At 36.3% G+C, this 25,104-nt stretch overlaps 4 protein-coding genes across 6 annotated transcripts; 2 read left to right on the top strand and 2 right to left on the bottom strand.

The window, feature by feature from the left end:
* The first annotated feature begins 561 nt into the window (after positions 1-561).
* On the top strand, positions 562-4,287 carry LOC103953596 (probable cyclic nucleotide-gated ion channel 14). Its single transcript, XM_018649007.2, has 7 exons — positions 562-1,290; positions 1,393-1,969; positions 2,208-2,414; positions 2,520-2,821; positions 2,910-3,021; positions 3,116-3,352; positions 3,459-4,287. Exons 1-7 carry the CDS (start codon positions 1,232-1,234, stop codon positions 4,203-4,205), a joined length of 2,241 nt encoding a protein of 746 aa, XP_018504523.2. The 5' UTR covers positions 562-1,231; the 3' UTR covers positions 4,206-4,287.
* A 2,666-nt stretch (positions 4,288-6,953) lies between these two features.
* LOC103957528 (UDP-galactose/UDP-glucose transporter 7) lies at positions 6,954-10,640 on the bottom strand. Its single transcript, XM_048582096.1, has 7 exons — positions 10,059-10,640; positions 9,750-9,855; positions 9,333-9,578; positions 8,589-8,699; positions 8,326-8,484; positions 7,662-7,805; positions 6,954-7,535 (listed from the first exon to the last, which is right to left on the bottom strand). Exons 1-7 carry the CDS (start codon positions 10,097-10,099, stop codon positions 7,371-7,373), a joined length of 972 nt encoding a protein of 323 aa, XP_048438053.1. The 5' UTR covers positions 10,100-10,640; the 3' UTR covers positions 6,954-7,370.
* A 759-nt stretch (positions 10,641-11,399) lies between these two features.
* On the bottom strand, positions 11,400-13,122 carry LOC103953598. The gene is made up of 2 exons (XM_048582101.1): positions 12,422-13,122; positions 11,400-12,321 (listed from the first exon to the last, which is right to left on the bottom strand). Exons 1-2 carry the CDS (start codon positions 12,498-12,500, stop codon positions 11,957-11,959), a joined length of 444 nt encoding a protein of 147 aa, XP_048438058.1. The 5' UTR covers positions 12,501-13,122; the 3' UTR covers positions 11,400-11,956.
* Positions 13,123-13,662: 540 nt separating this feature from the next.
* On the top strand, positions 13,663-24,653 carry LOC103957527 (DNA topoisomerase 1). 3 transcript variants are annotated; one of them, XM_048582080.1, is made up of 22 exons: positions 13,663-13,828; positions 14,229-15,008; positions 15,095-15,513; positions 15,684-16,338; positions 17,075-17,161; positions 17,702-17,748; positions 18,205-18,314; positions 18,448-18,548; positions 19,450-19,542; positions 20,075-20,158; positions 20,457-20,540; positions 20,800-20,868; positions 21,127-21,186; positions 21,485-21,556; positions 21,734-21,841; positions 22,326-22,402; positions 22,507-22,590; positions 22,990-23,107; positions 23,220-23,309; positions 23,674-23,739; positions 23,846-23,941; positions 24,049-24,653. In XM_048582080.1, exons 1-22 carry the CDS (start codon positions 13,727-13,729, stop codon positions 24,166-24,168), a joined length of 3,522 nt encoding a protein of 1,173 aa, XP_048438037.1. In that variant the 5' UTR covers positions 13,663-13,726; the 3' UTR covers positions 24,169-24,653. The 3 variants fall into 3 exon arrangements, 1 of the variants encoding a protein (XP_048438037.1); XR_007257543.1 differs by lacking the exons at positions 23,220-23,309; positions 23,674-23,739; positions 23,846-23,941; positions 24,049-24,653 and having other exon boundaries at positions 22,500-22,590; positions 22,990-23,041; XR_007257544.1 differs by lacking the exons at positions 23,220-23,309; positions 23,674-23,739; positions 23,846-23,941; positions 24,049-24,653 and having other exon boundaries at positions 22,326-22,426; positions 22,990-23,041.
* The last annotated feature ends 451 nt before the right edge of the window (positions 24,654-25,104 follow it).

Below are 25,104 nucleotides of genomic sequence, written 5' to 3'. Positions count from 1 at the left end.
AATATCTATAATTTGTGCATTAATAGGATCTATATAATAAAATAATTAAAAAAAATTGACATCACCTTTTTTTATATCTCAAATTTGACATATGAAAACTCATATGCCAATTCACATAAGATTGACATATCGATTGCAACTCACTCCTACCTTCAAATTTGATTACATAGAATTCCACCTATGATTTGACATCTTCTTTGAAGATGATCTTATTCAATCAAATTTCAATATGATTTCAATGCGTAAAAGTACGATAGCCATTTTGGAGCACCAATTACACCTTCATTGTTGAACATAGTAAACGACTAGACAAGACGTTTTTAATTGTGACAACTCCACCAACATCTTTTTCAGTCACAATCTAACTCCATCAATGCTTCTAGTCTTCTTTTTTGGCCATGCGTTTGCTCTTAGTGGAAACGCTTTGTAAAAAGCGGGGCTACGTTGATACTTAAGTGGTACTGGTAATGTTTAAACCGGCAGTGTTCAATTAAAGTATAATGTACTGCTATGACGATGTGAAAAATCACTTTCAAGAACCCTTAAACTTTTAACTTGGAAATTATATAAAGTTCTGTAGTTGACATCAACTTTACCCTCATAATTTCTTGATTCGAGTGAAGCTGGGATTGCATTTCAGATCTGGTTAAATTATCAAAAGACCTTATTAGTATTTAATCAATAATTTGACACAATTGGATCGTGCACTTCCCTCCTCAACCAATTTCAATTGGTGAAAGAAAAAGTCAACCAAAATGTGTGAAGAAAAATCATGGCTAGCAGTTTCTATCTACTAACGTAGAATTTAATATATATTTCTCTCGTCTTTAATCGCAACACTCCACTTCTTTAATCGAAACATTCATGTCCTTCATGTTCTCTCCCTCCCCCAGATTCTGCACATCTTTTCGTCCCAAAGTTTCAGCCGTGGACCAAGCTTCATACCTCTCTCTCTCTCTCTCTCTCTCAACTTTTCACTTTTATATTCATTTAGATTTGCAGACGCTTGGCCATGTTGACTAGTGCAATGCATTTCTCTCTTGACCTAAGTTCCAATCTCTTCTTTGTAATTTAGATAGAATTAGTGAAGAATAACGCTCGTTTAATATATATTTATACACATATATTTGTTTGGATTTTGGAAATGTTTCCCATAAACTATGCTGTCGTTAAACTTTTACTTTTCTCTCTTGTTCTTCATTTCACGTTTTGGATCCTTTAGTTGCATGTGATGCATATTGATGTTATCAAACTTACAAGCATGGAGTTGAAGAAAGACAAGGTATTAAGGTAATGTCTCCATTTTACAATATCAATTTCATATTTCACAATTTACTCTCCATTATTATTTTTAATTTTTCTTAATTATTGTGTTTAATTTCATAATTGCAGGTTTTATGATCATGATAAGAAAGATGTTCAGTTTTCCCGGGAAAAAAGTGACATCCAAAAACCAGAAGAGCCACTATCTGCATACAAAATATCAGCAGCAGCACCCTTGTTAATTCCTGATGGTGGTACTAGTACTACTACCGGAGTTCGAACTAATAAAACTCCGAGATTTGGGAGTTTTAAGGTTTTCTCAGAGAACCAGGAGCCACGTAAGAAGCAAATTCTTGATCCGGGAAGTGACATTTTCCTGCAATGGAACAGGGTTTTTCTCTTTTCTTGCTTGGTAGCATTGTTCGTTGATCCGCTTTTTTTCTACCTCCCTTCGGTGCAAAATGACGGTAGTTCATCTTGTATGACAACTGATTTGAATTTAGGAATTGTTGTGACGTTTTTTCGCACTCTCGCGGATATGTTCTATCTGTTACACATGTTCATTAAGTTAAGGACAGCTTATGTATCCCCGAGTTCAAGAGTTTTCGGGAGGGGTGAGCTTGTTACGGATCCAAAGAAGATTGCTCGAAGGTATTTGAGAACGGATTTCTTCATAGATCTCATAGCTACACTGCCTCTCCCTCAGGTGCAATAATCATCACCGTAATTATATCTTTACATTGATATATGCTACTTCTTTTTTCAACTCTCTATGATCTCCTCAAGATTTTTCGTTCTGTATGGTAATTTTAGACAACAACGCGCATCATGATTTGTTTATCGCAAACTTTTTTCTCTGTTTTTAATCCGATTTCTTCGATTTTATTAGTTCCTGCAACAGTTCTGGAAATAACAATGCTATTTCTTATATTCTTTTTTTGCAGATTGTGATATGGTTTATTATACCTGCAGTTAGAAGCTCACATGCTACCAATAATGCCCTTGTACTGATTGTACTTCTTCAGTATGTTCCTAGACTCTATCTTATTTTCCCATTAAGCTCTCAGATCATCAAAGCCAATGGTGTGGTCACAAAGACCGCCTGGGCGGGGGCTGCGTATAATCTCGCACTCTACATGTTAGCTAGTCATGTATGTAATGCAGCTTCTTTTGTTTACATGCAATTTACCAGTTTAATTCAAATTGCCCTTCAGAACTCGCAGTAACGAATGCTAGAACAATGTTTGTCGTTGTAGATCTTAGGGGCATCGTGGTACTTGTTGTCCATCGAACGGTATGCAACGTGCTGGAGGTCTGAATGCCAAAATGAATTCAGCCCCATGAAGTGTTTTCTCAGCTACTTGGATTGTGGTAATTTGAACAATGATAACCGCCGGACGTGGTTGAACAGTACTCAAGTGTTTAGTAACTGCAATCCGGAAACCAGCACCAATTTCAACTATGGCATATTTGCAAAAGCATTGACGAAAAATGTCGTCTCCACGGGGTTTCTTGAGAAGTACTTCTACTGTCTTTGGTGGGGTTTACAGAACTTGAGGTATGATCATCAGTACATGGTTCTGATATAATCTGAAATTTGATCAACATTTGCAGATTCTAATATAATCTGTTTTAATATATCTCAGCTCCTATGGTCAGAATTTGAGTACAAGCACATTTATTGGGGAAACGTCGTTTGCAATACTAATTGCAATCTTGGGTTTGGTTCTGTTTGCTCACTTAATCGGAAATATGCAGGTGCGGATGATGAAATCTGTTTACTTTTCTGCAGTTTAAAACAGTTAAGTGATTTTTTTAGTTTTGTGAAAGATATGTTTTCGATATAATGCAGACCTATTTGCAATCGATCACGTTGAGACTTGAGGAGTGGAGGCTTAAGCGGCGAGACACAGAGGAGTGGATGAGACACCGTCAACTCCCCCAAGGTCTGCAAGAGCGCGTAAGGCGATTCGTGCAGTACAAGTGGGTTGCTACTCGAGGGGTTGATGAAGAATCCATCTTACATGCCTTGCCTACTGATCTTCGTCGAGATATCCGACGCCACTTGTGTTTAGATCTTGTTCGACGCGTAAGTGCCTTCTCTGATCATGTGACAGGAATGTTGATACTGATTGATCATAGTAAAGCAAATACTAATGAGTAACGCTTTTCGCTTCAATTGTGTCTATCTTCAGGTCCCATTTTTTGCACAGATGGACGATCAACTGCTTGACGCCATGTGCGAGCGTTTGGTATCATCCTTAAGTACTCAGGGCACGTACATTGTTCGTGAAGGCGACCCTGTCACAGAGATGCTTTTCATTATCCGAGGGAAACTAGAGAGCTCCACAACAAATGGAGGCAGGACAGGTTTCTTCAACTCAATCACTTTGAGGCCCGGCGATTTTTGTGGAGAAGAGTTGCTTGCTTGGGCATTGCTTCCCAAATCAACCCTCAACTTGCCTTCTTCCACAAGAACTGTTAAATCCTTCGACGAAGTAGAAGCCTTTGCGCTGAGAGCAGAAGACCTCAAATTCGTCTCGAATCAGTTTAGGCGCCTCCACAGCAAGAAGTTACAACACACATTTCGTTTCTACTCCTACCATTGGAGGACCTGGGCTGCATGCTTCATTCAGGTAGCGTGGCGGCGGTTCAAGAAGAGAACGTTGGCGAAGAACCTTAGCATGGCAGAGTCATTCTCGTATAATTACGACAAACACGACGAAGAGGCTGATGATACAGAAGAAGAAAAGGAAGAGTTTTCTAGTAGTAATGAAACTTCGAATACTTTCCAAGTGAGACAGAATCTTGGTGTCACAATTTTGGCTTCAAGGTTTGCTGCAAACACTAGGAGAGGAGCTCAAAAGACCAAGGATGTTCAGCTGCCGAAGTTGCTAAAACCTGAAGAGCCAGACTTCTCAATGGAGCCAGAAGATGACTAGCTCACATCAAAACTCTCAGCCAATAGTCCAAATTGTTGAAGAAACCTATCTTTCACTGTGAATCCTTTGTAAATTCTTGTTCCTCTACCTATCTTTCAAATGTCGTTGCATTGTCACATGGTATTAACAAATTACAGATGTTATAACATATGGACCTATTCATAAAAACTATTTCCTCACTACTTATGTTATAACACGTGAAAACCGTTTTGTGTTCCAGATATGCTAAACATGGTCTTCCTTCCAATTTTCACATATAGTACTCTCTACTCAAGAAAAACCAAAATTAAAGCATAAGAAAGCATATGGTATGCTGGGAGCGGTGGCCAAGGGCCAATATTTAAAACTGATGCAAACCAAACAAAATCCAGTAATAAGGAATTAAAATCATTTTCTTCAAGTTCATTAGACTTAAATGTTTCTGAACAAAATTACAAAAGAGGTCACAGTTCTGGAGATCATTGATTAATAATTAAGATGAGTAGGATATTAGGATCACTGAGGTTCGCCATTTTCGAAGACTTCTGTCTAACAATGTAATGTCATGTGAAAAGAACCTTACATATTACATTATATTATTCAACCGATGCACCAATTTTTGATAAATCTGTTTCATATAAATCATTATCGTCTTGTTGGTACAACTCTAACAATGGATATTAAGGGATTAGTTCATAAATGTAAATACAAGTTACCAACCTATGTAGAGGGGTAATGTTCAGGAGACTAAATGTAAATACAAATTACCAACTTATGTAGAAGGGTAATGCTAGGGAGACTAAATGTGTAGACCAAATTTTATAAACTAAATGACATGAAAGTTGATGATTAAATTATTATTTAAATGTTAATTTACGTGCATATTTGTAGAATAACATCTATGTTAAAATTATGGTATGGTTTTTGAGTGGGAGTCAACAATTCGGTTTATGTTTTCTTATTGGTGTGACAGACAATCTACTTGGAATTCAATCATTTGCTTACATTATCATCTTTATACAACAGAAATAAAAACACCACGGTAGTTATACACAATCTGTACAAGATATTTGGTGTGTGATATACAATTAACACATCCCTTGTTGATCGCGTAGTCTTTTGGAGCTTAAAAAAACTTACATATGCATTTTAATTTTTTTTTATCATCACTGTATAATTTACTAACGTCAGAAATCAAATTCAGAACGAACTGTGTGAAATACGGACCTGAAATTTCTTTTTACCTTAACCATCATCGTATTATTCACGAGAACTTTATCCACTTTTTCACCCTGCAAAAGTTCTGTTAAAAAAAATATTCAAATCAATCATACTACATAAAGTAACTAAACATTTTACACTCCGGATGAATCCAGAGCATGTTGTACTTGTAATTGCTGAGTTTCGGGTACGAAGGATCTCAATCATGTACTCATACCCGAGCCGCTAATCCGCGAACCAAACCGAACTATAATAAAGTCAAATTAAATAAAAAACCAATAGTGTGGGAGAATTGTAACTCAATTAGTTAAGTACATTCTCTTATGCATCCAGGTTTCACAATTTGAAAACCCGCTCCCTTGATATCGATTGTATTATTAGGACAAAAAAATAACAAATAGTAATTTCAATCAACATTTTACACAGCCACAAGCAATTATTGAAGCATGGGAGAAAAACGAAGAAATCATTGATCTGAGAGTCTGAAATTTGCATTAGAACGAACAGGAAAACAAGTGCATGTGTATGGAGGAGACGGAAGATCCATTCAGAGATCCTGAATCCTGGAAGACTTTTCTTCTCAACGGATAATAATCGTTCCTGAAACATGGACGATGGTATTCGCTTTCTGTAATACCTAAATTTCAAGATTTAGTAGAGTCAAGAAATGCATCCAAATTCGTACGATACGATCATACGAGGACCTAATCAATTCATTCACACACAATGATGTGACATTATCAGTCCATTTTTTTCTCAAAAAGAAAGAGCATCCATCCTTCATATTCTAAAAAGCAGGATTAGTCATAATCTACATTTTACTATTCATGATAGAGTAAAGTGCCGATTTAGTCCTTGAATTACCACCTCAGTGAAAATTAGGTCTTTGAATTATTTTGTCAGTAAAATAAGTCTCTAAATTCATTAAAAATTGTTAATTTTATCTCTACTATCATATTTAAAGCTATTTTATCCAATTTTTCATCAAGGTTGTGAATCTAATGTCTAATTTACCCTTCAAAATGAACTTACACAATTTTTTTATGAAAAACTACCAATTTAGCCTCTAAAGTACTCCATACACTGTTTCTTTATGAAAATTACCAATTTACCCTCCAATGTGTATCACATGCGAGTAACATGACTTAAATGACGAAAAAATTGAATATAGTAGCTTCAAATATAATATTAGGGATGTAATTGACATATTTTTATAATTTAAGGATTGATTTTTTTGAAAAAATAATTTAGCAACCTAATTTTCACTGAGCTGATAATTCAAGGACTAAATTAACAATCACCCTTCATGATATAGCCACCACATCCTACCGTGTGTAATTGTCATTCGAAGAACTAATTGCCACGTTTGATGGAAATGGAAGCAAAAAGTAAAAACAGAAAGTAGCTATTACGGTTAGTAACCATATGCGATCTATTTGTATCAACAAGTATTCATGCATGTGTGTTGCGACAGATTGAAAAATTTGTCATGTAAACAAAGAGATATACTAAAAATTTTAATACCATATATTTATGCGAGAAAAAAAATAAGAAAAAGAACTCTTGTTTGTTCTCTTTTCAAAATGAAATTAAAGCAATATTAAAAAAAAACATTCGTTTTCAACAACAATACCACTAAGCGTACTTACATATTACCCACTATCTATGTAACGAAAATGAACGTGCCCAACTACTGAAGCCGTTAACCCTAAAGAAAAACCACATCCGTTTAAATCGGCCGCAATAAATTGTACCAGGCCTAATACGACGAACCTCGATAGGCAAAGACATTACTCTACCCCAAGAACAGGACATGGCCAAACCCCACAAGTCCACACTACGTCCCCATGTCGGGTCCAAACCCGCAAACCCACACCATAGCCAAAATTTACATAAAAAAATGGCAATTTCGTGATTAAAACCGAATCCCCCCTCCTTCCCCCCACCCGAGATGCACTCGTAATTTTATTTCCGATGAGCCTCCACATCTGCAATCCGCTTTGCGGGCTTGCTCTTCCTCTGTTGATATTTGGCAAACGAATACCAAACTCCGCCGGCTGTGTTGATAACCAGTCCAGTCACATTCAAAACATGTACTTGCACGCCACCCAGTAGTACAAAACCGAGGGTCTGTGAAACAACGAAACCCGTATAAACAAATTTTCACAAATATTTGTATCACAATAAGATGAAATAAAACTTAATTTCCACAATCGTCATTTAATCTACGAAAAAGAAGAGGAAGTTCAGTCATACCGTCGACCCAACTCCTTTTAGGACTCCAACGATGGTGGTTGTTAGAGCGGAGTTGACTATCGTACATAAGAACATGGTGAAGTTGAGAACAATGCCCATAATAAATGAAAGAATGAGGATCACCAAAAAGTATAAGGAATTACTCTGCAAATAAAGAAAATTACATATCAGTCATATAAAGTATGAACGTTTTCAGAAAGAAGAACAGCAACTCAGTGCCACGGCAATAAGCCCCAGGTCCCCGAAGAAATCTTTGCATGGTTACTTACAAACTATATGGGCGGGCAGCAACGCATTGCTTTTTCCAACTGGAATTCATAATTTGAAAGCCATTATCGACATGATTTTATGCTATTTACTAGTTATCAAGTCTTCTTTTATCTTTGCACGGTTACTTACAAACTATATGGGCAGGCAGCAACGCATTGCTTTTTCCAACTGGAATTCATAATTTTAAAGCCATTATAGACATGATTTTATGCTATTTACTAGTTATCAAGTCTTCTTTTATCGATAATTTGGATAAGAAATGTCTTGTAGTAGATGTCAAAGACAGTAATTCATTTGTCGATCAATTTAAGCAGTCAATGATCTACAAAGAGTCCCAAATAAATAAAGAGGAATGAATTAGAATATATAAACAAAGAAAAGGTTAAGTTCTGACCTTTGCAACTAGTAATGATAACGAATTTGGAAATTCTCCAGTAGCTACTATGAGAAGCATCAAAAACGGAAGAGATAGAAAGCTGTTATAGTACATGATCTCAATTGATGATAGCCCATCTTCAGCACCAGATTTCTCCACCAACACAAGGTACATGGTCTGAATAAAAAATGAAGTGCTTGTATGAGCTTAATTACCATAACATACCATTTGAAACAAGTATAACACAGAACCGTGGATGAACAAAAACATCATCACCTTACCTGGAAAAAGACGGAAGTGAGGGCCATGCTATATCCAAAAAGGTCAAACGAAAAATCTCCGAGTGCAGCTATCAGAACCCCTACTGCAGTCAGTATTACTGAAAGACACACCTGAAACATGAAAGAACTGAGTACTGTTAAACCTAAAACATGAAAGAGAGGAAAAGAACAACTAAATAGGACTCGGTATCACCAAATTTAGTGGTAATGAAAATGCTTTTTGTCAGGACTTTCACACTATATTTCTCATCTTCTCTGAATAACTTTGCATTTTTAACAAAAACTACGACCCCTGATTATTTATAATCAAGCGTCCCTTATCTTCACTTAATAAGGAAGCTATCGTTATGTCTCAAGATATATTGTTCCTAATATGGATACCAAATATCGATTAATTATCTTATTTACGAACAAGCAGGTCAAAGCTGTCATCATGAAGACATTTCAAGCACCGACAAAATGACATGTCCGTTATAATTTGAATCGTCCAAAATATCTTAGCTTATGAATTGCAGACCGCTAAGCCCAAACCAAGAGAAAGCGTAGCAAAGAATAATGTAAATCCAGCTTCCATTTTACGCTTACAGTGTTAGTCAAATCGTGTAGGCTTCTTCCGAATTTTTACATCATATGTTTTGAAGACTAAAAGTATTTTGCTCTTGTTACAGAACAAGTTTCGTTTTTACTTACACTAATACTAAAGAAAAAAGAAGAATAACTAATCCTATCGTTAACTGTAATAACCTGTATTGAGGGTCTCTCCTTCCCTGAGAAGAATCCAGCTACAAGCACAGCAAGCGGTGTGAGTCTTTTGATTGCAATATACATGGGAATATTAACTCCCTTCAAACTGGCCAACGCAAACGCCACATTAGCATTATAGAAAAGCGACACAGGGAGAAGCTTTTTCGCAGTGGACATTTCTAATCCTCTTGATCTCGTGTATCCCAATCTTCGACCAACATATATAAGCAAAGCAGTTGCCAATTGCTAAGACAATAAAGAAACGAAGGAAGGCTCATTATGCAAAACCAAGCATAAAACACTAGCAAATTACTAAGACAACGAAGAATCGAAAGACAGGTCCTTGTGAACAATCAAGGAAGGACATCTCATGCTCATGGAATTAGAAGACCGATATTCGAATTGTTAAAGTAAAACCTGCATTGTGAGAAGGGTCATCGAATGTGAGTACTCCATAATAACTGCTTTATTGATAAAAACCATCGCCATGGAAGCAGCCCCATACGACAAGGCCGCGGACAAACTGCATTCAAATTTCAAACACAACAAGACTTGAGGAAATCAATCGACAATGTTTCGATTCAACGCATAGAAAATTCGCAACATGTATACACATTAACATATAAAACATGTCCTTTGCTTACATTTGTAATCATCAAGCTAAAATCTTTCTAAAAATTAACATAAACCCAAAAGAAAACAAAGTAGGACAGATAGAAAGACAACCTCAAAAACGAGCTAGCTTCTGTCTCGATGCGTTTCTCCATGGCCTAATCAAAGCTTCAAAACACAAATCCTCTGTTTTCGGGTCAGTGTCAAATGAGCTCAGTGGCAGCTAAGTCCCAAAATTACATGACAAATCTGATGGGAAAAAAAAAACCTGCGTTTTTTTTCTTGTTTGGCCAAAAACCTGCAAATCGAATAAAAAAAACCCAAATCTGGAAAATTGAAAAAAATAAAAAAGGGGATGGGATTGGATTGGACCCAGGTTAGAAGAACACGGAACCGATCCAATTCGAGAGCAAATTGGATCGAATGAAACCTGGATTTGAGTTAGGTTTTTGGATCAAGGAGAGAGAAAGGAAGTCCAGGAAGTGGAGTGAGGAGAGTGTGTAGAGAGGGAGAGAGAGTAAAAAAAATGGAGGGGAAGGAGAGAGAGTAACGGAAAGGAAGCAAAGGGAATGTGAAAATTGGGAAAGTGAGAAATGGGAAATGTGAGTCTAACCTCCAACTTGCCATGGATTGGGCGAAAGCCAACGCCAAAACGTGATTGGGGGGAAAAGATTGGAGCGTTGAGAGGCTCTGCCTTTCGAAATTTTACCTTTGTGTATTGTCGGTTGCGAATTCGATAAAAATCATTTTAACATCATTTGTTGGGATAGAATACTTCTCTGACAGTAGTACCCTTATTTGTACTTTTCACATATTTTTTTAATTTTATTTTTAACCGTTAAATTTAATAAATTAAAAAAAATTAATATTAAAAAGTTAACGAAAGTGTATAAAACATAAAAATTAATGTGTGAATTGTCAGCTAGTGTTAAAATATCACTTGTACTCAGCATTCCCACATTTTATTAGAGAAATCTATTTTGAAACTTATAGTTTAGCGTTTCATGTTTATTTTTCTCATTACATGATTGAAAATTTATCATCTTACGGTTATGTATCTTTTTACATAGTAAATAATGGATTGTTTTGATAAATAAAATGATTTTAATGGATAGATAAATAAAATATTACATAGTAAAAGATGCATAAATGCTGAGGGGACTGCCGCCTGGCATGGGTTTTGGGGCAGTGAGATCCTCACTGGATATTTTTTTTGTGGGGATTTCAGAGATACTTAAATCACATCTGTTTATCATATATCGTACGATCAGAAATTATTGTAAATTTTTTTATTTAAAATTAAATATAAACAGTATCTAATAAAAAATAACCGTACGATGCACGATAAAATGATGTGATTGGAAGATCTCTGGTCCTCACTAAAAGGATTCAGCGAGAATCCTCTCTCGTCGAAGAGAGCGGAGAAGCTGGAATTGTCCCGTAGGATCCAATCCAAGTACAAAATGTCCAATAGATAGATGAAGGGAAACTTTCCATGAATTAAAAGACTCTTAATTTATCTGTTAGGTAAAATGCTTGCGGTACTATTTCTTACATGTGTTAACATTAACCAAAAGTTCATGCTGACACCCAGAATACATCATCGAAAAGAAAAGAAAAACTCGAAAAATGGAAAAAGGAAGAAGAAGCTGCCCTTTTCCAACTCCCAGCAGATCTGTTTTACACCTTGCTGAAGCTCTTGCACTCATTTGGATTAGTTGTGGCCCCTTATCCAAACCTTCCCGAGCCACTCTTTCTATCTACACTTCCATCAGCATAAGCCCTTGTCTCGGGGTCCATCTGCAGGTTTGGGGGTGGAGGAATGCAAGCTCCACCCTTGTGCTCTGCAGGCTCTCTTTCATAATCATCCTCATCCCTACCATCGGAATCATGAAAGGGCCCTTCAGAAGGGTTAACTTCTCCAATCTCCTTGAAGAATTTCGACACTCTCTCAAGAATTTCTGACTGAGGAACAGTGGATGGAGGTATAACGGTTGGAATATCCAAAGGGCTCATCGGCGAGTATGGTACACCACTGCAATCTGCATCTTTCTGACCATCTGAGGAATAAGACCAGGTGGGAACAACGGATATAGCGGCAACTTCTCACCGCTACTAGCGGGTTGACCTAACAGTAAATGGGGTGTGGGTTGTTGGTTTGCTGGTTGAACGGAAGATGGTATAGGCATGGACCCGGGAAAAGCAACAGAAGGGACTGAATTTAGAAGAAATTGATGGGATGGCAGAGACAGTGGCATGCCTTGGCCAGGAACTGCATGTTTATCAAGGTGATCTTGATCGTGGGAACTGGAAACAGAGCTTTGTGTATCCGGCTGCCATGGAAATACGTTATGATTTGTTGTTTGTGGTGGCAATCCTGCATTCAAGATAAAGAAAAAGATAATTAACGTATAGGCTACTAAAATTTAGTAGCCTAGGCCCTAGACATACACACAACACAGAAGCCTACTGCCTACCTGCTGCTGAATCTGCTGAAGCAGTGGATAAGTCTTTTGGAAGCCCTGTAAAAGAATTACTTGATGGTCCACCAAGCATCTCATTCCTTAGTGCATCAAAAGTATCCTGATCATAAATGTTCTTAGAAGCCCACAACTGTAAAATTTGCTGCAATCCTCTGTGATTTGGGGGTTGTGATAAATCCTGCCAAGCATCGAACCTAAGATAGGTTTGAGTGCAAGTGCTTCATTATCAAGGCCTTCACCAGTCCGTCGATGCGAGCTGTAAATTCAAGGGCAAAGAAAGAACTGTCAAAGAATTATTTGCACTATCATCAAGCATCTGTGTCAAAGATAGAGTCTTTCAGGTGTAAAAGATGGAGCTTTCAAAAAAAAATTATGACAAAATTATAGATGATCTGTTGATCTGCAAACAAGAATTCTGCAATTACCATGAATGAATAATGCACCATTGGAATTACCTTTCAAACAAAATATCATTTGTAAGGTATATCACATGAAGCTGCCTAATTGGATTGTCCCTCTCCTTCTTCTAATTTGATTTGATTTCGTTTTCGCCAATTTGATTTGGGGGTGTTGGGGAAAAACTTCAAATCTACCTGCTTTAGGGCTTCTTCTAACTACTCTTGTCAAAAACATTTCTATATCGAATAAGAAACTTCCATTTTAACTTCCAAGATGTTTCACAAAGAATGTTGAGGAGGGATTAAAATTGCTCATACAGGTCCATGTTTGAGATCCAAGGCTTGGTTCAATTGAACATATATGGTTATGGTTCAACATTTAAGGTTATGTTGGAGGGTTGAGATGCCAATACAATGATATAGTTTTATGTGACTTAACGGTGAGTGAGATAATATTCAAGTTTAGTATTCGAACGTAAGTGAATTGTTTTAATGATTAAAATTTTTCTCTTCAAATCATTGTTTAAGATGAGAATTTGAACTAATAAATGTCAAATAACAACTTTTAGTGTAACTTATAACTAAACATGACATTAAATTAATTAATCGCACGAGAAAGATGAGTCCCGCTGCATACCTACGGGGCACCCCCTATCCGCTGCAGGTTTGTAGCAAGTAACAAATTCTGCCACAAATGGCCCATAAATATTGGAACAGAATTTGAAGCCGGTACCCGGACTACATACCCGAATCCGAAAACCTGCCCTAAAACCCTTCGATCAAAACCCTTTGTTTCGTAACCGCTCTCTCTCTCTCTCTCTCTCTCTCTCTGACTATATAACAAAACATTCGAAACTCAGCTCACTCTTATATTTGTTTGCGTTAAGCAAATGAAACTGGCATGGCGATGATACATTCTAAACGGCTGTCCACCGCTTCCTCCTTCATTTTCTCAAACACCTTCGCTGCCTCCGCCCTGTGTCTCCGCCGCTCCATGGCCAAGGTTCCCACTTTCCCCTTTCATTTTTGATACTCTGTTATTTCCATCTTCTGGGGTTTCTTTAATTTCATGCATTTCCCAGAAGGCCAATTTTTTCAAGTGATTGTAATTATATTAGTTGGTTATCTTTGTGGGTTGTTTATTTACGGTAAAATTGGGGGATGTTTTGGTTATTGGAGATTGAAGTTTGAAGCTTTTTCACTTGGAATGGGACATTTTATCGACGAATTCGAAGATTATGCGTAGATTCTTGTTGGGTTTGATTAAATTGTCTTGGTTGTGCTAACTAATGCAACACGGGATATTCGGATTTTTTGTTTTCTGTGTGTGTGTGTGTGTGTGTTTTTTTTGGTGTCAACTCCCAGAAAATCTTATAGTGACGTGCAACATTTTGGTGTTACAGCTGCAGTGGAGGGCGTTTGAGGCTTATCCATGCGCTTGCTTACCATCTTCGTCAAATTTGACAACGAATGTATACAGAAATTATTCTCGGCATAGATTAAAAAAGCCCGGAGTTTCTTGCATGATCACGGCCAACCCTTCGAAGGTTGGGCCAAATTTTCATCCTTTCAGAAGAAGTGGCGATGGGTCTGAATGCGCTTTTACCTTTCATTCTCATTTAAAACATGGTTCGCTTAATTCTTTACGGCTTGCTGGTATTTTCAGTTGTGGCTCTTTTAAGAATAGTTGCAGATTAGGTTTATCTAATCATGGTGCTGGAGCTTTTCCCAAGAGATTTTTCTCTCAAGTTCCATCTGTGATAAACAAAGGAGAGACTGTGGGTGTCCAAGATGGCAGGAATAGTGGAAATATGTTTTTTTTCAGAAGGCTTATTAAATGCAAGAAATGGGAAAAGGCATTAGCAGCTCAAAGCAAAACCAAAGTTACTGATTCTAGTATCTCTAAAGATGTTGAAGTAAAAGCCTTAACCGAACAGAAAGTTGGAAGTGAGAAGGGGGCAGGAAAGTTGGGATCTTTGTTTTCCAATTCTCCTATAAGAAATGATACCCAGGTCTCTAAAGTCAAAGGGAAAAAGAGGTCGAAGAGCAAGAAAACTACAGAACAAATTTCTGCTGCAAATCCTCCAGCAGAAGCTGCTATGTCACAAAGTTCTAAGGTTACTTCTCAACCAAAGAAATCTGCTGGTGCCAAAAGTGGCGAAAAGTCAGTGGAGGTTTCAGAGGTTAGCAAATAGCAACTATAAATTTTTTAGTAGAATTAGGATTGAATCTTATGTTTACTATTTTAACTAACACTGCAGACTTTCAGTTGAACCTAGCTGCGAAAACTCCCTTGGAAATTGCTGATGGTTCTTCAACAAAACCCCAGCCAAAGAAGAAAAGTGGGAACTCTTTTAGAAGGGGAAAATTAATAAATTCAGATACCAAGTCGCCACAGAAACTTATACCACAAAAAATAGGCGGAGTGAAACCTCATGGGAAAATGACACTGAAGCAGCTGTACCCTGCAACTGGGAAAACTGTGGTGGTGGTGGAGTCTGCTACAAAGGCAAAGGTTATTCAGGGTTATCTTGGTGATATGTTTGAAGTTCTTCCTAGCTATGGTCATGTAAGGGACTTGGCTGCTAGGTCCGGATCTGTACGGCCTGATGATGATTTTAGTATGGTGTGGGAAGTTCCATCTGCCGCCTGGACTCCTCTAAATAGCATAAAGGTTGCGCTAACAGGGTATGATTTCTTATCATTTTCATTCACATCCAATTAGCCACAAGCTACTAACAATACTAGCTGCTAATGTATGGGAATGATATTGAACTTTCCATCGTAAGTATTTCTCTCTTAATTTCATTTTGGGGCGATGTTTCTGAATTTATTATTTCTCTCACCTTGTTCATCAGAGCAGAAACTCTTATTCTTGCATCAGATCCTGATCGTGAAGGAGAGGCTATTGCTTGGCATATTATTGAGATGCTGCAACAACAGGATGCTTTACGTGAAGATATTACCGTAGCCAGGGTTGTTTTTCATGAAATCACTGAGGCCTCTATCAAAAGCGCGCTGCAAGCTCCAAGAGAAATTGATGAGAACTTGGTCCATGCTTACCTTGCACGGCGTGCACTTGATTATTTGATTGGATTTAACATTTCACCACTGTTATGGAGGAAACTACCAGGTTGCCAATCTGCGGGGCGAGTCCAATCTGCTGCACTGGCTCTTCTGTGCGATAGAGAAATGGAAATTGATGAATTTAGACCACAGGAATATTGGACTGCTGCGATTGAATTGAAGAAAAAAGAAAATGTTTCATCAGTTAATGCTCCATCCTTCCCAGCACACTTGGCCCAGTATGATTCCAAAAAGCTAAATCAATTTTCTATCAGTTCTCATACCGAAGCAAAAGAAATTGAACAGCAGATTAATTCAGAAAATTTTCAAGTTGTTAATTCTAAGAAAAACAAAATGCGGAAGAATCCTCCCACGCCGTATATAACATCCACACTTCAGCAGGATGCTGCCAACAAATTGCATTTCAGTGCAGCATATACAATGAAGGTGCGCTCGTGAGAGCATTTATCTTCTGATTTCCTCCATCTAAAGAGCTTTAGACAATTATCCCTATATTTTATTCATTATCATTGCTTCATAGTATAATGTTTTTATTAGCTTTGGGGTTGTTTCTTCTGCTCTGAAGGATATTTTTTTTTTCACAATTGTTGATCAACTTTCCTGTCCAGATTTATAGTGGCTGTTATCCAGTTCATATGAAATCTTGTATCACTATCAGGATACACATGCTAGTGTTATCACACTAGACATTATTGATATCATTTCAAACATTTCATATCAGTTCTGTGCATATGGAATGTTGTATCACTTCAAACATTGCTGTTTATGTTCTGTACTGTTATCGTATAGTTGTATTATCTTCTTATGAAGAAGAAAGATGGCTTTACAAAACAAAACCAGCCTAATGGTGACCTTACTGCTATGATTCTATTTTTCTAATTTGAAGTGCAAAGCATATGATGTTCTGAAATGAACCAACATTTGTAATTACCAGAAAGAGTTGTAAATTTTTTATTTCACCATTCCTCTTCTGTTCTAGCCACTAGTTTTTTCTTTGATTCAGTTAATCTTATGATTTCATCCTTTGAATTGAAAACCGTATGTATACTTTTTTATTTGCTTTAAGGATATGCATCGTATACACACACACACAAATACTTGTCTGGGTAATGGAAGATACATTATATTTGTCTGTCTAATGGAAGATACATTATATTTGCAGCTTGCACAGAAACTTTACGAGGGGGTTCAGTTATCTGATGGTAAAGCAATGGGTTTGATCACATACACTCGAACAGATGGACTACATGTATGTATCTTTTTGCACAAAAACTTGATTGAGTTTCTTGTCTGTCAATGTTTTTGATGGCTGGTTCCTTTTTACATTTCTATTGCCTTCTCTTTGGGTGATCAAATTTTAATTAATTTGGGATTGGGATATACCTGAACCAATGTAATGTTAAAAAGAAAATTTTAAAATAGGATTTTTAATTGATTATAATATTCTTCTTTCTAGTTAATTATTTTCATAACTGAACTGAACTGCTCTTGTGGAATGGTATGTAGTGTTTAAAATTCCCGAGTTGCAAATTGGTTTCTTTCATACTGCACAATGTAAAAAGATGAATTTTATGGGGTAGTGTTTGTCTAAGGCAGCTAATTTTCTGTTCAGTTTGCTTAGGACTATAAATGTACTTCGTTTCTTTGTGATGGTAACTACTACAACATATGCTGATTGTTTGCATGTGCGCGTGATTTACACTGTCTCAATGATTCATATAAAATTCATTTCTAGTTGAGAGTGATATCTATCATTATTTCTAATACTGATGGCTTTTAATTTCTTCAGATTTCTGATGAAGCCTGTAAGGATGTGCGCTCCTTGGTCATTGAAAGGTGCTGCAGATAAATGTCAAGATGGCTTCTATTTTATTTGGAATTTAAATTTAGATGTAATGCTAAACAATGATATGCATGTTCACGTCTTTATGCTGTCATTTTTTTCCATCATGCAAGTGTATTTTCCCAGGGTCCTGAACAAGTAGTTTCATGTTTTTATTCAATCCAGAACTGTTCTAATATATTTTATGCTTATTTCAGCCTACAGTTTCAAAACTTAATAGTTTTTTAGCTTTTAAGGTTTGAAATTTAATTTGCCCAGTTTTTGGAATCACCATTGGCCTAAAGCATTGAGAGTGAGAGCTTAAAATGACTTATAGTTTCCAAACTTAGTTCATATAAATACTTGTTCCCGTAATGGAGAAGTGACCTATAAGTTTCCACTATTTGTGGTTATACTTGTGCAATGAGATCTATATGTTTTTCGTTTAAAACAATATTCCTTTGATGCAGGTATGGACAGAATTTTGCATCAGAAAGTGCACGCAAATTTTTTAAGAAAGTGAAGAATTCCCAAGAGGCCCATGAAGCAATCAGACCCACTGATGTTCGAAGATTGCCATGTAACTAAACAATTTTGCATGCTACGTGAAAATTTCTACATTTTTTTGAAGCAAGTTTCTCAGATGTACAATTAATCTGTTGATAGGCTCATTCTATTGAACTGACTATAAAATTTTCTTCTTGGAATCTAAGCATTGCTCCGTGGGGTACTTGACGAAGATTCCCTGAAGTTGTACACTCTTATTTGGTGTCGGACAGTGGCATGTCAGATGGAGCCTGCTACAATTGAGCAGGTTAGAATACAACATATTGAAAATTCTTCTCTTTTAGTTGATGGGAACAAACAGGCTGCAAAAATAACTGTTATTATCCATTGGTCAACATCGTAATAATGCAGGCTGCAAATTTATGTTTTCTCATATGAATAATTTATTTTTATGTAAAAAATTAATTATTTCCACGCTGTTTCTTCTTTTTTGACAAGTAGTTGCATTTCTAGAATATCTTTAATATATGTTACTGTACTTTGTTGTACACTGTAGTTCCACCGTCTTCAATCTATGTTTTTTATTTTTATTTTTTATTATCTTATAAAGTTCAGTACATGCGTGGTGTGCATCTGAACTGTCATCATAGTGGGAATACAGTAATTTCCAGCTTATGAGTAACACTGTGTATTGCCGTGATAGATAGGAATGTTAAAAGTCCATTTTATACCACGTTAGGATTGTTTGTCGATTTGTGCTACATAACATAAATCGACTTTACTTTGTTATGCAGTCATCATCATGTTTTCTATTTCTGAGAAAAAAAGGCTCACAGTTGTTATGCATTCTTAAACCTGGAATAGAGGGTGAAATTAAGAGAGGAAAACACAGTTTGCTTCCTATTATTTGAACCCTCACCATGTATTTCAGGGAGACCTAATTGGATGCTATTTAGAACAATTCCTAGGTGTTAGCATATACTTTGCTGAGAAGAGTACAAGTGACTGAAATTTAATTTATTCAAAGTTTAATGCTAAAACTCTGGTTCTCATAGGTTATAGTGACAGAAGCAGCACATTCTTTGTCAAAAAGAAAAGGCATTAACTTGTTGACTTTTCCTCATATCCTTGTTCTTATGTTCCATTCATACATATGCAATGCAAATTCATCATCTCTTGCCTTATTCATTTCCCCATCAATCTACCAGATACATCTTGATATTGGAAATGCTCACAACTCCATTGTTCTCTGCACTTCGTCCTCAAGGGTTGAGTTCCCTGGATATCAGGCAGTCTTCCGGGTATAATTCTGTTTTCCATCTTAATGTTGTTGTAAACATATGCATTTGGCTCATGTGCCACCATCATAACACATTTTCATTTCTAAAATTGTGTCACTGAAACTGGAGGGAATCCTTGAGTATCAGTAAACTGAATCAACTCTTGTTATGCTAAACAATGGAATCTTTTTAATGTTTTTCAGTTATGGTATGACTTTGCTATTTTTTTCTTTATAAGGGGATACACTTTAACACCCATGAAATGTTCAAATATTGCTACTTATACGAGCTTATATGCTGGTTTAACTTTTGGTGTCATGAATTTATCATATCTATTAGTCATAGGATCCAAATTGGGAATTGCACAAATCCATATAATTGCATTATTATTTGTTTTTAAAAGGCAGTTTTTATGTCTGGATTTGGAAAGTAAATAGCCTCTTATTCATGTAGCTTGACTTTTATGTGATTGATTTGATGCCGTATCTTAAATTTGCACTTTGTTGCATGCTTTTATGTGAGATTTTGAGCGTGTTTAATTTCTAATTTTTAGGACATGGAAGCTCAAGCAGTCAAATATAAAGAACATGAAGAAAACAGTCATGATGAAGCTTTTGTACTTCTTAATTCATTAAAGGTAAATTTGGACTCTTATTACCCCCACCCACATATGCTCAAATACACACGCCCTGTCTTAATTTCAAGATAAGAGCCTATGGTATTGAATACAATGTGGAACCATATATGGCTCTTAGCCTGTTAGCAGGTGGTATGGCACCTTTAGTTCATAAGGGCAACATATAACTCTTATTCAGTTCAATTTCATACGAGATTTATCCTTTTTTTTTTTTTTTTTTAATCTTTGAATGTTTGTAAAAGTTTCCTTGATGTGCCAGCGTTGTTGCTTGATTAAGTGTTTTATTTTGATTCTGTAGTATGGGGATCCATTAGATATTGGTAAAGTGGAACTCAAGGAGCACCATACTCAACCTCCTCCCCGCTACTCTGAGGCAGCACTGGTAATATTTTATTTTGGTTTTACATTATACAAGAAATGCTGTTAGATTTCTTTAGTTATTGTCTTTGGAAGGGGGGACTCTGAATCTATTGCCAATAAGGACTACTTCAAATTTGACGCCTCCAGAGGTGTTTCTACTATTTGAATGTACTTCCATACATGGAAGGTTTAATCATAACAAACGCTTTAATTTAGTGTTATAACTGGTGTACCTTTGTTTAGCGTTGGTTTTCTGACCCTTGTGTTGTTGCGTTCTATAGATTAAGAAATTGGAGGAGCTTGGGATTGGAAGACCTTCAACATATGTGAGCACTCTGAAGGTTTTACAGGTAGTTGAATGTGTTCAAATTGTCAGGTTTTCTTTGATCATATGTTTAAATGTATTATTCTAACGGAAATTGTACACAACTTTTGAGTTATGTCTATCTCATATCCTTAGAAACCTTATTAGTAGTTTCTCAAGAACTTCTTATTTCTTGTCAAACTTGTGTCTTGTCAACAATTTCCGGGAAGTATTTTGGCCGGTCTTTTTATTGTGATTTTTTAAACTAACAATATTCTGATCTCTTATTGATTTGTGGTGCCAGGGTAGAAACTATGTGACAGTGAAAAGCCGTGTATTACATCCAGAATTTCGTGGTCGTATGGTATGTTCCGGCATTCCTTTTGAATTAATGCAAATCAAAGAAACGGAAAAGACCTTTACATGCTCTCTTGTAGATCCATGCAAGTCCATTGTTATGTGGAATTTTCCCCCTAAACCCTAAGTTGTGCCATTTTATATTATTTTTTGCTGGTTTCTTGGTTGCCTTTTCATTAGTTTCTCGATAGTTCTTAGTTGAAGAGCATACTTAACTCTGGATTCCTCAATCGCTGAGTCCATGAGATATGTTGATTTTCCTTACGGCCTCCTAATTTGTTTTATTTTATTTTTCTTACTTTTAGGTGTCAGCATTTCTCAGCGACCATTTTTCCGAGGTCACAGATTATAGTTTTACTGCTGACATGGAGACTGAGGTAATTGTATATTGACTATTACATTTTTCAGTATAAGTTAATTATTTTGTAATAGAAAAGAATTAATGCGTATAATATTTCTTCCATCAAGCAATGTTGTTCTGTCATTGTTAATTATTAATGCGTATAATATTTGTTCCTGGTGACTGACTTCTTTGTCTCTCACTTTTGATCCAGCTTGATAATGTCTCTGCTGGCTTGACTGAATGGAAAGGCCTCCTTAAAGATTATTGGACCCGATTCAGCACTTATTGTGAACGTACCAGTACTGTTCATATTCATCAGGTAAGATTTGGTTTGTAGAACAAGCACCAAGGATTTAGAAATTAGAGACGGATTTAGAAGAGAGAGAATTAGAGTTCAAGAGAAGAGTGATAGATAGTCAGCACAAGGAGAATATGGCAAGAAGACCCATGATTTGATACATAAATTATAGTGACGGAAGGGAAGAAGGAGAAACAAAGATACTCAGGGAGAAAATCTGTTTAATAAATCATTCAAGTCTTATCAATTCTGCTTCAACTGAATTACAAAGTATGTATTTATATAATGACGTAATCTTGCTAGAAACGGGATTGCAATCCCAAACTTACTGGAAACAGGAAAGTAATAAGAACAGGAAGGTAACAGAAAAAAAAAGGAAACTAAAGTAAAATTTTTAGTTCATTATTCTGCATAATTGGGTCTTCGTTAAAATCAAGCCTCTTTTTGTAAAATACCTGTACTTGGAAGAACTTTCCTGTTTATAATAAGCCATTCAATTACACAGGTAGAGAAGATGATGGAGAAGAAATTTGGAGACTTCTTGTTTGCTTCTCTTCCCGACCAAAGCAGGACATGCCCATAGTATGCAGATGCTGTCACTAGCATGTAATTTATGTTGTGATTGAAACTGTTTTCTTGAGAACATTTTTCTAACACATTACAATTTTAACTTGGACATGTTTCAGTTGTGCGGAAGGCAGTTTGATTTTCAAAGTGAGTCGGTTCGGTGCTGGCTATTTTATAGGTTGTGATCAACACCCACAGTGCAAGTGAGTATGAAAAGCTATGGTATAAGTAAAACTTAGTCTCATGCATGTGGGCTATATTGTGAGTTGATCATTCTATTGCCAGTAGCAGTACAAGTGACAAGAATGGAAAAGGAAAATTCAGAGTAACAAACAATTACCAGTTTCATTGCCCGTGGCCGTGTGCCTACATATATAGGCAGAGCTGGCAAGTCAATTGACTATGTATTTCCAGGTCATTTAAACTGAAACGAAAGATTGAGTTATCAGACATGGCTCCTTTCTATAACATAATAAACTGAAATTGCTGAGCTTTGTTCTAGTTTCAAGTTGCATTTTGTTGGCCTAAATTTGTCTTAGTTGTAGTGAAAGAAAAATCACTATCCATAATTGATCAATGTTTCCTATTGTTGCTGTAAATAGATACATTGCTAAGACATTCTACGGTGATGAAGAAGAAGAAGAAGAAGATGGTCAAAAAAAGAACAGCAGCATGGAGGAACCAAAACTGCTAGGTCTAAGTCCACTTTCCAATGAAAAGGTTTGCTTTGAATTTTGATATTTTGTTGCTCTAAGTGTGGAGCAGTGGCCTTTCTTGAATTTATTATTTGCAAGTTACGTTTACACCAAAAAAGGCCTATGTACTCTTTCAGGTTCTTTTGAAGAAAGGTCCTTACGGATGCTATGTACAACTTGGTGAAGACAGGAAGATTTATTTACCTAGAAGAGCCAATGCATCCCATGTATGTAAAAGTTGTGTTGCAACTACATATTGGAACATTTTATTCTTGTTTCGTTCATTTACACATCTTCTTGCCATTTTTTGTGTTCATTCGAAAACTGCTGTCCAAAATCATATCCATAATACTTAAATATGTGCTGTCTTTTGTAGTAGTTGTTTTGAAATATGTGCTGTCTTTCGTAGTAGTTGTTTTGACTAGTGCATTGATGTACCAACAAAATTTCGATGCCCGTTTCAAGTTTACCAATGCCTTTTACTTGCCTTTTGCTTCTCCTCCCTCCATCTTTGTGTGCACATGTATTGAAGATTCACCATGCTTTTCTTTGAAATCTGAGTCTATATTTTGACATGAAATTACTTTTCAGATAAAGGATGTGAACTCCATTACCCTTGAATATGCGCTGGAGTTGCTGCGATATCCTGTGACATTGGTTTGTTTTTCATTCTTATTGCTGAGTTCTGTTTCCTGCTCTTCATCATCCTTGAACTTACACTCTCTCTCTCTCTGTTTGATTCCCTGTTTTAATTTCATTTCAGGGAAAACATCCAGCTGATGGACAACCGGTCATTTTAAAGGTTTCAAAGGTTGGGTTTGCGGTTAGACATCGGAGCACAATTGCTTCTGTTCCTAAGGTATTCTTTTTATGTACATTCAGAATTATGTCGTCAAGAGTTTTGATCAACATTGCACAAGATTTTACCGAGTTTAGTGAGTTGGATTATCTTAATTGCACATGCAGCATAAGAAACCCACTGAAATCACCCTCAAGGGTGCATTGAAGCTTTTGTCTGGTACGAATGTAAGAAAACTTGGTCGACCTACGAGAGAACAAATTGAAGAAGCCCAAGCAGCCCTCTGATGATCACTACCCTTCACAACTCAATTCATATGCACATTCACCAATTCCCCCTCACAAAGTGGTTCAACTGAACGTGGGATGCTGAAGTTCGTTCAGCAGATGCTTCTTACTGCACGAGCTCCAAATTCAGAAATGCTGAGCAAATTGAAGAAACGACCTTATTTTGTGCACGTACCTGCATTGAATCACTTAGTATTCCGAAGTGAAGGAAACCATTTTGTATGGTCAAATTTGCGCATTTGCCTACTATACACCGTAACATCGTAGATACGGCGTCTTTTAGGATTACGGTATTGAGTTTAGCTAGCTACACGGTATTGAGTTTAGCTGGTAATTGGTAGCCATGTTCCAAGTTTGGGTGGGGAATTTTACATTTTTGTAAAGTATATTTAAGTTGCAATTTCTTTATATTTTGTTCTGAATAATGACATTTGATCAATTAAATAATGTACTAATTGTTTCATGGAAACAATTTCATTTGGTACCAGGCTGAGCACATCTAATTGAGAATTGGCCTCTACGGAAGGTGAAAGAATATGATAAGGGTTATTTTTCCAAATTTTTATAAATAGCCAATTATTTTCAAGTCGTCAAAATTTTTCATTCTATTCTATTTACTTTTCTAAATTTTTATAAATAGCCAATTATTTTCAAGTTGTCAAATTTTTTCATTCCGTCCACATTCTTACATTGAACAACACGTGAACCACTTAAGAGAGAGATAAACATCACATTTAAATAAAACGGAATCAATGAGAAATTTTTGTGTACTCGGATCAAAGTCAAATTGTGTTTCGATACATAGAAAAATGTCTCTCATACGAAATTAAAAAGACATTTTTTATTATTTTCCATGAAAACAAAAGCAAAAGACAATTTTGGAGTCACAAAATAATCATTAATGTGACAGCAAAAATTTAAAAAAAAAAAAAAAAA

Source organism: the organism of the source record quoted next, unplaced genomic scaffold, assembly GCF_019419815.1.
Source record: "Pyrus x bretschneideri cultivar Hongxiangsu unplaced genomic scaffold, Pyrus_bretschneideri_v1 Contig1, whole genome shotgun sequence".
Lineage (NCBI taxonomy): Eukaryota > Viridiplantae > Streptophyta > Magnoliopsida > Rosales > Rosaceae > Pyrus > Pyrus x bretschneideri.
Note: the sequence above shows the minus strand (reverse complement) of the source record. Positions and strands in the feature narration are given on the sequence as shown.

Excerpts from the sequence above, each read along its gene's own strand:
- LOC103957528 (XM_048582096.1), bottom strand. The coding sequence starts at position 10,099 with ATGGAGAAACGCATCGAGACAGAAGCTAGCTCGTTTTTGAG. Across the intron at positions 8,700-9,332 it reads AGGAGAGACCCTCAATACAG|GTGTGTCTTTCAGTAATACT; the intron begins GTTATTACAGTT and ends TTCATGTTTCAG. Across the intron at positions 7,806-8,325 it reads TATCATTACTAGTTGCAAAG|AGTAATTCCTTATACTTTTT; the intron begins GTCAGAACTTAA and ends CTTTATTTGCAG.
- LOC103957527 (XM_048582080.1), top strand. The coding sequence starts at position 13,727 with ATGGCGATGATACATTCTAAACGGCTGTCCACCGCTTCCTCCTTCATT. Across the intron at positions 13,829-14,228 it reads TCCGCCGCTCCATGGCCAAG|CTGCAGTGGAGGGCGTTTGA; the intron begins GTTCCCACTTTC and ends TTGGTGTTACAG. Across the intron at positions 16,339-17,074 it reads GTGCAGCATATACAATGAAG|CTTGCACAGAAACTTTACGA; the intron begins GTGCGCTCGTGA and ends TTATATTTGCAG.
- LOC103953596 (XM_018649007.2), top strand. The coding sequence starts at position 1,232 with ATGCATATTGATGTTATCAAACTTACAAGCATGGAGTTGAAGAAAGAC. Across the intron at positions 3,022-3,115 it reads ACTTAATCGGAAATATGCAG|ACCTATTTGCAATCGATCAC; the intron begins GTGCGGATGATG and ends GATATAATGCAG. Across the intron at positions 3,353-3,458 it reads GTTTAGATCTTGTTCGACGC|GTCCCATTTTTTGCACAGAT; the intron begins GTAAGTGCCTTC and ends GTCTATCTTCAG.
- LOC103953598 (XM_048582101.1), bottom strand. The coding sequence starts at position 12,500 with ATGCTTGGTGGACCATCAAGTAATTCTTTTACAGGGCTTCCAAAAGAC. Across the intron at positions 12,322-12,421 it reads TTCAGCAGATTCAGCAGCAG|GATTGCCACCACAAACAACA; the intron begins GTAGGCAGTAGG and ends TCTTGAATGCAG.